The 13,110-nt window shown below is 26.3% G+C and overlaps 1 protein-coding gene and 1 long non-coding RNA gene across 3 annotated transcripts; one reads left to right on the forward strand and one right to left on the reverse strand.

The window, feature by feature from the left end:
• Positions 1–2,586: 2,586 nt before the first annotated feature.
• On the reverse strand, positions 2,587–7,225 carry LOC107884939. Its single transcript, XR_003838876.1, has 2 exons — positions 4,428–7,225; positions 2,587–2,759 (listed from the first exon to the last, which is right to left on the reverse strand). It is a non-coding gene; the product is annotated as an uncharacterized LOC107884939 (long non-coding RNA).
• A 29-nt stretch (positions 7,226–7,254) lies between these two features.
• LOC100162914 (roadblock-like) lies at positions 7,255–12,778 on the forward strand. Of its 2 annotated transcripts, none has more exon segments than NM_001162085.2 (4): positions 7,255–7,308; positions 7,943–8,032; positions 8,149–8,316; positions 11,933–12,778. In NM_001162085.2, coding segments are annotated over 3 exon segments (303 nt in total). In that variant the 5' UTR covers positions 7,255–7,308; positions 7,943–7,950; the 3' UTR covers positions 11,986–12,778.
• Positions 12,779–13,110: the final 332 nt, after the last annotated feature.

Raw genomic sequence — 13,110 nt, forward strand, 5'->3', positions numbered from 1 at the left:
CAATCAATAATCATAGACATATTATTATAATCATCCATATAATATTATTATATTGTAATGTGCGTATGTAGACCAGTGACGTCATTTCAGTTTTCAATAGAGGGGGGGCATTAGTTATGACCGGCCGAATGGGTAAAAAAACCGCTCGCGACCACCTGGCACCTATTAACTACTTACATTTTGTTATGGTACCGTTCTTATTAACTAGGTAACATCATTTTTTAAATATAAGGCAACAGATATTTTAGAAAAACAATTGTATACCTATATCAGTTAAAAGTCTACAAATTATGGCAATATTTGTATATTGATAATCAAAAATATTAGTAGTTTATTAGGATATCTTCTTTTTTTTATTTTTGAAAATATATCAACTGCATTATCTATAAATTAATTTTACCTGATTCATCACGTATACCCCATACCCTATTACTCTTATATAGGTATACTTACGATATATTTACAAATTAATATTATCTTAAATTATAATATAAATTTTTTTTTATTGCTTGCTTATCGGCTCAAGTTTTGTCTGTTTATTAAACATACCAGAAATTATTTTCGATTCTTGAGCAGTTTGCGGTAATTTTATATTTTTAGCCGCACCACCCATTCATTTTTTTTTTAAGTCATATTTTGCCCAAATTAATATATTAATGTAAACACGCGTCACGAAAAAAATTAATTTTAATTAAGGTAGTATAAGGTACCTACTCAACTAAAATATTAACACAATACGCAGAAGAGTTGAATTATTATGCATACACGACTGTCGCAAGTTAACTGAAGTCCGTGATCAATGATAATTAATAAGAGTGCCAATCGGTTGTTATATTTAGAATTTGTATTAATTTTAGATTTTAGAAATTAAACTATACGAGATTATGATACCTACTAATTACTATTATTGTTGGGCATACAACAATATTAATATGTTCATTTTCCTTTACAAAATACACTCACAAAAACAACAGACATAAATGCATACCTATACATACACATACGATGTGTATATGTCCCCGCATGCGTCTAAATATAAATATATTCCAACTATCAATTACTAAAAATGTATCATTGTGACAATAATTTCTTAGTACTTACATAGTATAATATTCAAGCCCGGATTTAGACATTTTGAGGCCCAGAAGCCAGTTTTAAACGAGGCCCCTGTACGAAAAAAAAATAATGTATTCTATATTATTTAATATTAGGTACCCATTATTATAAATATATGTATATAGGTATTAGGTACATGGCAATAAATAATGAATAATAACTTTATTTATAAATTATAATTTACAAGCATTTTTCCTCGCTAAATAATCATCAATTTTTTTTTAGGTGATTTATGCAGTGTTATAGCCTATAATGAAAAAAATAATGGACGAATCTGGGGCCCCTAAATAAATACTAACTATCGAGGCCCGGGGGCCATGGCCCCTCCTGGATCCGGGCTTGATAATATTTTCTAAAAATATTATAAAATAGGCATGTTTTTGTGCTAATAAAATATAGTAATGGTAAAACGGCAACAAATGGGCACCGGCCCATTGTATCACGGGCCGTAATTTAAGACATTTCATGATAACGTCCTGTCATGCGGCGGCCCGGCGGCCGGCCCATTTAGGCCCGTTGCCACTTTAAAATCTAGGGTTGGGCAAATGCATACTCCTGCCCCCCCCCCCCCCCCATCCCAAAATGACGTCCGTGATGTCCCCATTTATTAGGTATTTTAAATTTTATTTATATAGATAAAAAAAAATGGACAGTCGGCTGTAAAAACGAAAAAAATAAAATATCCATCTCAGTCGAGGACACGCAATAAATAAAATTATAATTGTTATTTATATGTCTTTAAACAGAATAGATTAAAAATATAAATGGTCTTACGTAATAACTTTACTCTGTTTACTACAGTAAGACGTAATCGTAGCACTATATCGTATAAATTATATAATATATAATTTATACGATATAATATGTAGGTATCTAACATACAGTGACCTACTTTCACCTCAAATTGTCAATATTTGTTATGTAATATACTTTAAATATGTATATTATCTTAATTCGTGGTATTTGACATTTGTATGAACTTATCAACGGATTACAATATTGTTGGGAACTTCCGTTATAATTCGTCTTGTTCACCATTATATTATGAATACACTGGTAACACAATTTTACTGTTATATTATATCCACACTATTCTACCGAACGTACTGACTTATAAGTTATTTTAAATTATATGAAATAATATTATTGGACAATATAAGCGATTTATTTTTGGCAATATTACTATATTAGTTCATCCTCAATGGTGGATATAGAATTTTTTTTTGGTGGCGGGCCATCGTCGTTTTCCAAGTATTACGACGGATATTTAAAAACGGCCTAATTTATTAACCCATATGCTAGGCTAATGGAGGGGGGGGCGGCCCTTCTTCAATCCGTCACTGTTCATCCTTCTGTATAGCTAACAAGTAATTGCAATGTAAATATAATACACAGTTGTCCCAATCCCAAAAGTCCTGTATCCTGTATCGCCATTGGTGTCTTATCTATGGCAAATAAATATATTTATAATACCTCTATGGTTTTTGCTTTTTATTACGGTAACGAGCAATACATTGATTTTATAATCTGTTTATAAAAGAACTCGTCCTGACTGGCTGGTTGATTCACAATTGCCTTGCCGGAGCCGCCGAAACTACGAGTCAAATTGTCAGCTGGTAATTTCGTTTTATGATAAATGCCCACTGAAAAAGGAATATTTTTCCAAAATGTTTGGTCATATTTTTTAAAACGATTAAAAATAAATATTAAAATTGTGTAAAACCAATTAGTTAGTCGTTAGTCATTATTACTATTTAGTACATTATACAGACAGCCAGACCCTGAACTTTCAACTTTGTATGTATTTAGTATTAGGACGTACATACTACACTTAATCATATTATAATTTATAACCAATACTCATTTCACATTGGTTCCGATATTAGATCATATTATACAGTATATTATAATATAATAATACGTATAAAATGATATATAAGGTTCGGATCAGAATAGTTGTTATACAATCGATTATTGTCTCACGACTACTTTGGTCTGGACCAAAGCTATATATTAAATTTTATCATATTTCACTGCAAATAAAAACCGAACAAGTTCAGTGCTCCAGTTTACTGTCATGCATTTCCGTGTCACGGTCAACAATACAATATTGGCTTTTACCGTCATTTTCTTATTGTCTTCGGCTTGTTCTGCACTAAAACTAGATTCATTATCGAATTTATCATTGTATTTCCAATGATGTATTTATTATTTTGTTTACAGAGTTAAATGATTATTCAGATGGTTAAGAACACAATCAACAATTGTGAATTGTGATGACAATATTACTCACGCACTCATTTCATTCACTTACATAGTTACATCAGACAATGGTTATGATAATTTGTTCTAAATACAACTGTTTTCATGTGCATATATTAAAAATTGTAATTATTCTGTTCCTTTTAGGAGTTATACACCAATAATATTCGTTTTTTTATGCATACTTTAAACAGTCCAAGTCATTTGCCACAGCCTTGGCACGTATGTTTTCATTTGATAGACAAAACTATTAGGTGTGGGATAAAAGTATGTGTGCCAAAGCTGGGGCATTTGGAGTACTTGGAGTGTACTTATAAGAACGACTGGCCTTGTCATAATAATTAAAATTAAATAAAGCCTAAACATTCCACTACTTTGAATAATTAGATTATCTGAAATATGTTCATGAAAATAGAAGTGTGTTGAGATAGTTATTGCTGACCTAACCAACCAATGAATAAAAATGTTGATGGTTACTTATAGCTTTATCAAAAAACTTAAAAATTGAAAGATATTACAGATAATTAAAAATAAATAATTTGATTAAAAGTAAAATTAACCTATGGCTTTAATTTCATATATTTTGTAACATTTTGTAACAGAGGTCATAAATAAATTTATTTTGTATTAATAAAATTAATAAGCTTTTTTAAGTTTTAAATATTTATTTGTACCCATCAAAAGAAATTCCCGTGCATTTTTTTGTTAATATAGATACATAAAATGTATTAATTATGTAGTTATTTTAAGCTTAAAAAGTAATGCATTGATGTGAGGTGTTAAAATTGAAACTGGGTCATGTTATAACATTTTTATGTATAACAATCACAGAAGTTGAATGTAAATAGGTATGTGAGAAAATACTTTTTAAAATTGGTATGTTATGATAAGTATTATTATTAAGCTTACTTTGTCAGTATATGGATTTTACGCTAGATGCATCTAATACAGAACAATAGAACATACCATTGAAAATTGCAATAAACATAAAAGTCTATACTAAAACTAAGTTAGGAACCGCCACTTGTTGTAAAGAAATGTATAATTACCAATCATCTAAAGACTTTGAAACAACTGCAATATCTACATCCAGAAGATAAGCCAATTGAACCAACACGAAGTTGGAGTATCCTAAATAAAAAAAGAAAATACATTTTTGTATTTTATAGACAACGACTAAGATAATAATAATGTTTAGTTTATTGTTATTTCAAAAATTACAATTTAAAAACATAATATAATAGGATGTGAAAAAATTTGTCTCCAAAAGCCGTAGCTTGTGGGGAGACAAGAGTTCAATGCTTCTTAATTTAATGAGTTATCCTTAACAATACTATTTACAGATTTAAATACATTTAGGCATAAAAACAAAAAAAATTAAGATAAAGATAAATAATAACATAGTGATATACAGTAGTATATTAAAAGACAAATTGTTAAAGTGTTTATATAAATAGTAACTAAAACTAATTTTAATAGTTTCAATTTAAATTGTGATATTGTTACTTTATAGATAACATACTTTTTATAAAGGGTAAAATTATCAAAACTGTTAATATTGATACAAAGATAATTACAGGTAAAGAATGTAGATTTTTAATTATATATGTAGTTAATTATTGACGAATAAGATATTCATTGTGCACAATACACAATTAAAGGAATCACTAAAACACTGAACTATAATAAAACAATAAGTAAAAACACACTTTTAAACAATATAATATATAGTTTTAAATATAAAAGTGGATAAACTTTAATAAATTAAAATATAATGTTTGTAAAAAAAAATTCATTTGCATGCTATTCATGATGCATAAGTGTTTAACTAAGTTGAATTTATCCTTCTGAGTTTTTTTTATAAGTATCAAACAAATAATATGCATCATTGATTGAAGAATGCATTTAAAGGTCAAGATTATAATGATTTAAATGAATATTTTAAGTTCAACTTTTTATACTCTTCATATAAAAACAAAATTAATTTGGTATGATTAAAATAGTACTCATACCTACACATTTTAACACTTAAAGCATTGTACATGTGAATGATAATTTCAAAAGTGGGAAACTTCATTGTGCATGTAATAAATGGATAGTTTTATAAACAGTTATACTGTATTATGTTATGTAATATTTAATTAATATACACGAATAAACTGTTGAACATTTTGTGAAGCGTTTAATTTATGATAAACAATAGTGAGTAACGCATTAAGTTTAATTCTTCACTTAATCAGTGTTCTATAAATAGTTGGAATCTTTTAATGAAAAATGCTATTACGCATCACAATAACAATGATTTATGCACTATTTTACATGGTATGCATTGACGTTTAAAGCACACATGACTAATAACAGAGATTGATATTATTGTATTTGAAATTAATTCAGAATTACATTTAAATACTACGAAAATTTAAAAAAAAAACATTGATTGAATGAGGGTATAGGATTTTGTTAAATTGATAGAAAGGGAAAGCCAAATTTGGTTTCAAATTTTTATGTATCAGTTGTGAGAAAAATAATGATGGGATAAGTAATTATTTATTGTATAAAACAATTCAAGTATGCAAAATGTATGTAGTGGCTCACTAAACAATGCATCTCGAAACTTGACACTTATTTATTCTTTATATTTTCTTTATGTTATTTGTACACCATTTAATGTTCTAAGATATTAATATAGGTAAGTCTAAAAATGTTAATTCACTTATTATTTATTATTGCTTATAGGTACTTATATATTTATTTTTTATAACTACTCTCCTATTTTAAGCTCTGCTTATTGGTAGTGATGCAATATCGTAATTTGTATAATATGTCAAAATATTGAATGATTACTGACTATTATTATTATTTGTATACTTTTATTAAGTATGATAAATTTAATTCATTATCTACCTTTATCATTTTTTTTTGGTAAAATGTCATATAAATGGTCTATATTCTATGACATGGAAAATAAAAAATGTTTTTTCAAAATGTTTTGTGAACCAAGGATTTGTTATGATATCATTAGTATCGCGTATAAGAGTCATGGCTTAATATATAATGAACTTATATACTATTTATATATGTATTTTCCCAATAAATTTAAAGCCATAGCCAATAGGCATGATCTCTATTTGTACTGGCTTGACATACACTATTAACGGTAAAATGTCTAAATGTGACCCGTACAAATGTGAATTGATAGAAAACGGAACATTATTTGAAAAATGACAACTTAGACTGAACTTAACACTAATTTATTTGGTAATTTGTTTTTAAAAGCCCAAATCTTAATTAACTATCAACATTATACCAAAATTATATACCTATTGTTAATTACTATGAAGATCATCTTTACCCATGTAAAAAATATTTAGTCTAAAAGTATTTCGTGTTTTATTTATTGATTAGTCCTTATTTCAACATTGAAAAACTGATAATTACCTACCCATCTGGTGTATTTCTTTATATAAGATGAAAAACTTTTGTAATTCATTTGGTAAATACAATTTATTTAAAAACCAGAACAAGTTGAATATTATAGTTCTTATTTAATATCATGATTGAAATCTTACCGTGATTTGGAAATGTCGTTTATCATACGTACCTTTATCTTAATCTATAAATTGATAGGTACATCTAAAATATGGCATCATCGTCACTTCGGTGAGGAAAAAAATATGATATTTCGATCTTCAACTAGTTGCAAAACCAATATGACTGGCGTTTCGCCCATAAACTCTCGTACTCATGTTTATCAATTTTAAAAAGTTGAAAATTAACGATAAAACTCCTGGTGATAACATTTAATATCGCTAACCAATCATCGCTAATATCAAAACGAACGGTTCGGACCATTGACATAATATATTATATATTTTATATTATGTCAATGGTTCGGACGTACACATTCAGCGACAAGCGTATGGATTAAAAGTAAAGATGCGAGCATGACGAACGCATTCATATATCATTGTGAACGACTTGTAAAGTTCTACACTTGATGTGGTTTCGAAATTTTATATTTGTGTCAATATTTAAATGTCTGTAGACTACGCCCTTTATCAATTCACATAAGCGAGTTTCGAGTCTCTGTTTGCCGTATGGAAGTCTGTAATCAGCTGGCCTGTATCGAAACCCTAGATCGTATACAACCACGCATAACATAATATATATACATATTATGATGGAAATACTCGGAAATAGATAACAACATAGATTGTATTTATCTTATCAGTATTCGGGATTCTGTTCGCTGTAGTAGTTGTCTATCATTTATTTTTTTCGACAATCATAGTAAAAACTCCCTTTATAAAAAGTCAAACATAATATTATATTATTACCCATACAGTTTTTCTTTGCGTTTTGGCGTTCCGCTATTTTACTACATCAAATTATAAATATTGGATTACCTATTCTGTACGTGACGAATACTATATTTTTATTTATTATATATCAATAGATTATCTATTCGCAATTGTTGATATTATTTTAACTTATGTTGACACTAGTAACCATTTTGACGATTTTGTTGTTGTTTGATCAATAATTACAAACAAGTTTCTTTCAGAAATTAAAATGGCTAGCGAAGTTGAAGATACTTTAAAACGCATTCAATCGCACCGTGGAGTCATCGGTACAATTGTAGTAAATAACGAAGGTTCGTATTCTTCAACAATTTCTACACCTATTGGCTATTAGTATTATACTTTTAATATATTATAAATATTTCTTTGAACGTTCAGTAATTAGAGGTTTAATAATAACACTTTTTAGGCATTCCTATTAAGTCAACTTTGGACAATTCAACTTCGGTCCAATACGCTGGATTGATACAACAGTTAGCTGATAAAGCTAGGAGTGTTGTGAGAGATTTGGATCCATCTAACGATTTGATGTTCTTGAGGATGCGTACTAAAAAACATGAGATAATGGTGGCTCCAGGTAAATTTTATCAAATGTATATTTCTTTTATTAAATCAATTATTAAATATATTTTATATTTCATTCATGTATCACCAATTAATTTTTGCACCATCGTCCTTAACTCGTTTTAATACATAGGTTTTCGGGAAAAGAATTAAAAAATTTGTATGGGTGCTAACCTAAATTTAAACCATTTATTGTATAATTCCATATTTGATTAAATAATTGATGTTAAAATGATACAGATTATAGGTACATAGTGTATTTTTATACCCTATTTGTGTTTTAATAGTTTAACTATCATCATTGAAATCCAAGTGTTAGGTATAAATATAATAATATATTATGAGAATATTTTTTATTTAATATAACACACAATTGAAAGTAAATGGATTGTAAATATGTTGCTATGTAGGTACACATCTTTAATCTTAATAGTATGTAGATTCCGCATACTATGGGGTTTTTTTCTGCATATTCTATAAAATAGAATATTTCCTTAGTAATTAATCTTATAATTGTTATGATAATGTATAACTGTATACAAGTTGTAAAATGCCTCATGGCTATTTTTTAAAAAGAAACTCATTTATTATGTTCTTTTATATTTTAAATGGCACATAAGATGTTAACTGATAAAGCATTTTGATGGATGCCGGTTGTTACACATTGTTATCATCTATATGCGGACTGTCTTAAATACATTTGTTTATTAATGGAATATTTTCTTTGACATGTTGAACTCAGTGGCGTAGGTATAATTTTTTATTTTTTGTAGCGGGGAATAAATATTAATTGTAATTATAACTCAATACTATGAACAAACATAATAAAATACCACAAAACAAAACATAACGATTAACACGTTCACTGCAGATGATATTTGTGTGTATTTAAGTTTACCCTCGAGTTTACCTCTGAAAAAATTGGAGTTTTAAAAAAAAAATTCCTAAAAATTGAAAAATTAAAATATCATTGTACGATTTGCACTTGTTTATGAAAAAATGCTTATAGAAGATGCTGACGAAAAACAAAAAATTTAATCGTAGCTCTGGCTAAATTATAGTGCATTTAATAACAAGGGGAATGACGCCAATTGGCGTCATTCAACATATGTGAACAATGTAAAATGACGCCATTTGGTGTCATCCGCAGTGAACGTGTTAACAATATATATAGAATATCATTTATTTATATAAATAATATAATAATTATATATGCAAATTATTTTGAGTTTAGAATTCACAAAAATTTTTCCTTTTAAATCTTAGATTTGAAGATATAATACAAGATTCCTCATAAGTTTCTCTACCTATAAAAATTTTCATTTATCTATAGTTATTTGTTTTTGAATTACAACAAATAACAAAATTGCTACATGAGAAATCTACTGAATATCCAATGTTGTAAAAATATGAACTTGAAACACTCATAGAAATTTAATTTGATTTTCTTGTTGACATTTTTTTTGATAAAGGTAGAGAAACTTATGAGGAATCTTGTATTATGTTTGCAAATCTCAGATTTAAAAGGAAAAATTTTTATGAATTCTAAACTCAAAATAATTTGCTCATTTTCGTAATTTTTCCGTATTTTGTCAAGATATGAAATTGAAATGCTTATAAAAAAAATTATAACAGGATTTTTAATATTTTTTAAACGTCATTGTAACAATACATTAGGAACCTTGTATTAAATGTTCTAGCTGTTTTAGCCAACAAATAACAGAAAAAAAAATTTGAAACTGAAAATGTCCGTAAACAGTTCAAAACAAATCCAAATATTTTGAAAATTTTATTATGTATAGAAAATTCTAATATAAATAACCAGTGACAGTTTCATGTATCTACGGTCATTTGTTTTAGGGTTAAGACTAAAAACCAAAATCGATTCACATATTTTAAAGTTTCAAGTATCCAAGAATAATATTTTTAAATTACATCAAAATAAATAAAATTGTGATTATTTGTTTAAATATCTAATTTTATCCAAATTTGAACATAAAATATTTATAAAATAAAACTATTTTTATATATTTTGTTGTTTTTTTTTATTACAATATGATAGACAATGCTTTAAATTTTCCATCCTTAGCTATAAAAATTGAACATCTTATAAATTTTCAACTAGGTATGAAACAATTTGCAAATTATCAAGATTATGATGAATTTTGTAAAAATTTGAACTTAAAATACTTATGAAAAATAAAAAAATCATGCTCATATATTATACTTAAATTATACATATATTATTCAACCATTATTAAAATAACTTATAAAAAAATATTACATTTTCAAGCTTTTTGACCCAGCCAAAAAATAATGAATTGAAAATTTCTATAAATGGCTCAAAATGAGTTATAATATTTTTTAAATTAAATCATGTATATAAATTAAATGTATGTAAAATAAACATTTGGTGAAAATTTCTAGTATTTAAAGTGTTTAGATATTTGAATTAAACCAAATAAGAAAATAATTTGTTGAGAATTCATTAATTTATGGGTAAATATCCAACATCAAACAATTTGTTATTTAATTTGATTCCTCTAAATAGATAGGTAGTAACCAGTAGGTGCCTTCACAGAATGTTTCCTATGAATATATAGCTTGGACTAAAGTTTTATACGCTCCTAATACAGGTTTTATAAAAAAATTAGTGTTGCACAAAAACTGTTCAATTTGAAAATTCTTATTAGTTATTACTTTATTTAGAATTTACATTATAAAATATCATTATTTTTCTGAAAATTTAATAAAATCAAAATATTTACACTGTACGGTTATAAAATATTATAGCCATATTTTGGCATTTATAAAGGTTTATTTTTATAATTTTATAAGTTCTTATTGTGTTCTATAGGTATTGTGATTTTATTTTAACATACCTAAGGTTTATGTTGTGAGTATGTGACATAAAAACATCATACTATGCTTATAATAATTAATTACCATTGATAAGTAGGTACAATTATGCAGTACTATTTTTTATTAGTCATAACTCATAAGTAATTACTATTGTTATGTAAATATGTATTAACTGTAGATCTTTTTTTTTGTACATCTTTTTCAAATTATAACTTTTTACTATAAGTAATGTATTTCTATAAAAAGTTACATTATTGCCTGCAGAATGATAATTGCCAAGAAATTTAAAAAATATATATATATATATATTTTTTTGTAATGAGTTACTTTTCTATTTGAAAAGTAAAGTAATTTCATTACAATTTTTTTTTGAGTAACGAGTAAAGTAACTTAATTACATTTATCTCTAAGTAACGAGTAAAGAAACTATTTACTTTTTAAAAGTAACTTACCCAACACTGCCCATAGGGAAGAACTTTATCTGTGTCTTAGCGTTTTATTCTTTTGATAGCACTTACGACAAAACATATACACTAGTTACATAAGTATTTATCAAGTTATGGTGCACGAAAATTTTAAATTAGTAACTTGGTACTTTTCTATTATTGAATAATACATGTTAAGTTAATATTTTAGTTTGTATGTAAGCTAATAACATATTATATAGTATACAGAAAAAATATTTAATACAGTTTAATAGTGTTTTAGGTTTATAATTTTGTTATGAGCTGAATTGATATTAATGTATTTATAATTTGTTTTTTCAGATAAAGATTTCATTATGATCGTTATTCAAAACCCAACAGAAGCACAGTCATAAGAAAACAATTTTGAAATATTATAGCAAATCATAAAATACACTTAAATTTAAATCTAAATAACATCCAAAAATAGAAATTTGTAAATAATATTATAGATAATTACAAATAATATTGTACATATTAAATATTGATTTTTATAATTTTATATAATGCATACAAGATTTTAATTTTATATTTTCTTCTAAAACTATTTATTTGTTTTTATGAATCCAGATATATAATTGTTCTCAATTGAACATTATCTATGTCTGCATGTCAGTTGTTTACGATATTTCAATATTTAAGAATGATTGTCAACAGTTGGTATGAGTACCTATAATAAATTATTGAAATTTTAAAAATCCCTAAATTTTTTCTTTGTTAAAAAATTAAAATATCCTATACAACCGACATAAAAACACATATTACAGATAATATTCTTTCCTTTAATTTTGCTGATAACTAATAGGTAAACCTCACTCTGACAGCACAAGCCTACTAACCGAAAATTATTTATGTTGTATTTTTCGCGGTTTTTTGTCCTTATAACACAGGGTAGTAGGACACAAAGATACTGTATGTTGTTTCTTTATTCATATTTTGTATTATTAAAAATGTTTTTTAATATTTCAAGTATTTTGTTTATTTTGGGTATTATGTTGTTTATACATTTATTTTATGCATTTAATATATTTTATAGTGGACTAGTGGCCTAGTGGCATTGATAGAGATTGAAGACCATTAGATACTTTATAATACTTAAAATAATAAGCAAAATATAACTGCAATAAGAGCAAAAAATAAAACCAAAAACAAGGCGTTATTTTATTTTGACATTAAGACAGTCATTTTGTGCATTTTACGTTAACATTAAACTATATTTAGCTTATACAGTAATATGTACAAAAACTCAGCAGATTTTCTCTTAAAATTGTTTGTAACTATTGTAATTTGTAGTTGAACTCTCCAAGTATAATAAACAACATTCATTAACTAAATAGTTAAGACTAAGAAAAACTTTTTACAATATTTGATTTTTTTATTACAATTGGTTTTAAGCACATACTGAGATAAAGAGGTCTGGTCACAATATTATGATTGCCGGGTATGCAGATTGTTTCCCATAAAACAATGTTTGAGTTACC

The sequence above is a fragment of the Acyrthosiphon pisum genome, chromosome X (assembly GCF_005508785.2).
Source record: "Acyrthosiphon pisum isolate AL4f chromosome X, pea_aphid_22Mar2018_4r6ur, whole genome shotgun sequence".
NCBI lineage: Eukaryota > Metazoa > Arthropoda > Insecta > Hemiptera > Aphididae > Acyrthosiphon > Acyrthosiphon pisum.

Coding starts and splice junctions, on each gene's coding strand:
- LOC100162914 (XM_008189339.3), top strand. CDS start 7,951: ATGGCTAGCGAAGTTGAAGATACTTTAAAACGCATTCAATCGCACCGT. Junction 8,033..8,148: donor AATTGTAGTAAATAACGAAG/GTTCGTATTCTT, acceptor AACACTTTTTAG/GCATTCCTATTAAGTCAACT. Junction 8,317..11,932: donor TGAGATAATGGTGGCTCCAG/GTAAATTTTATC, acceptor TTGTTTTTTCAG/ATAAAGATTTCATTATGATC.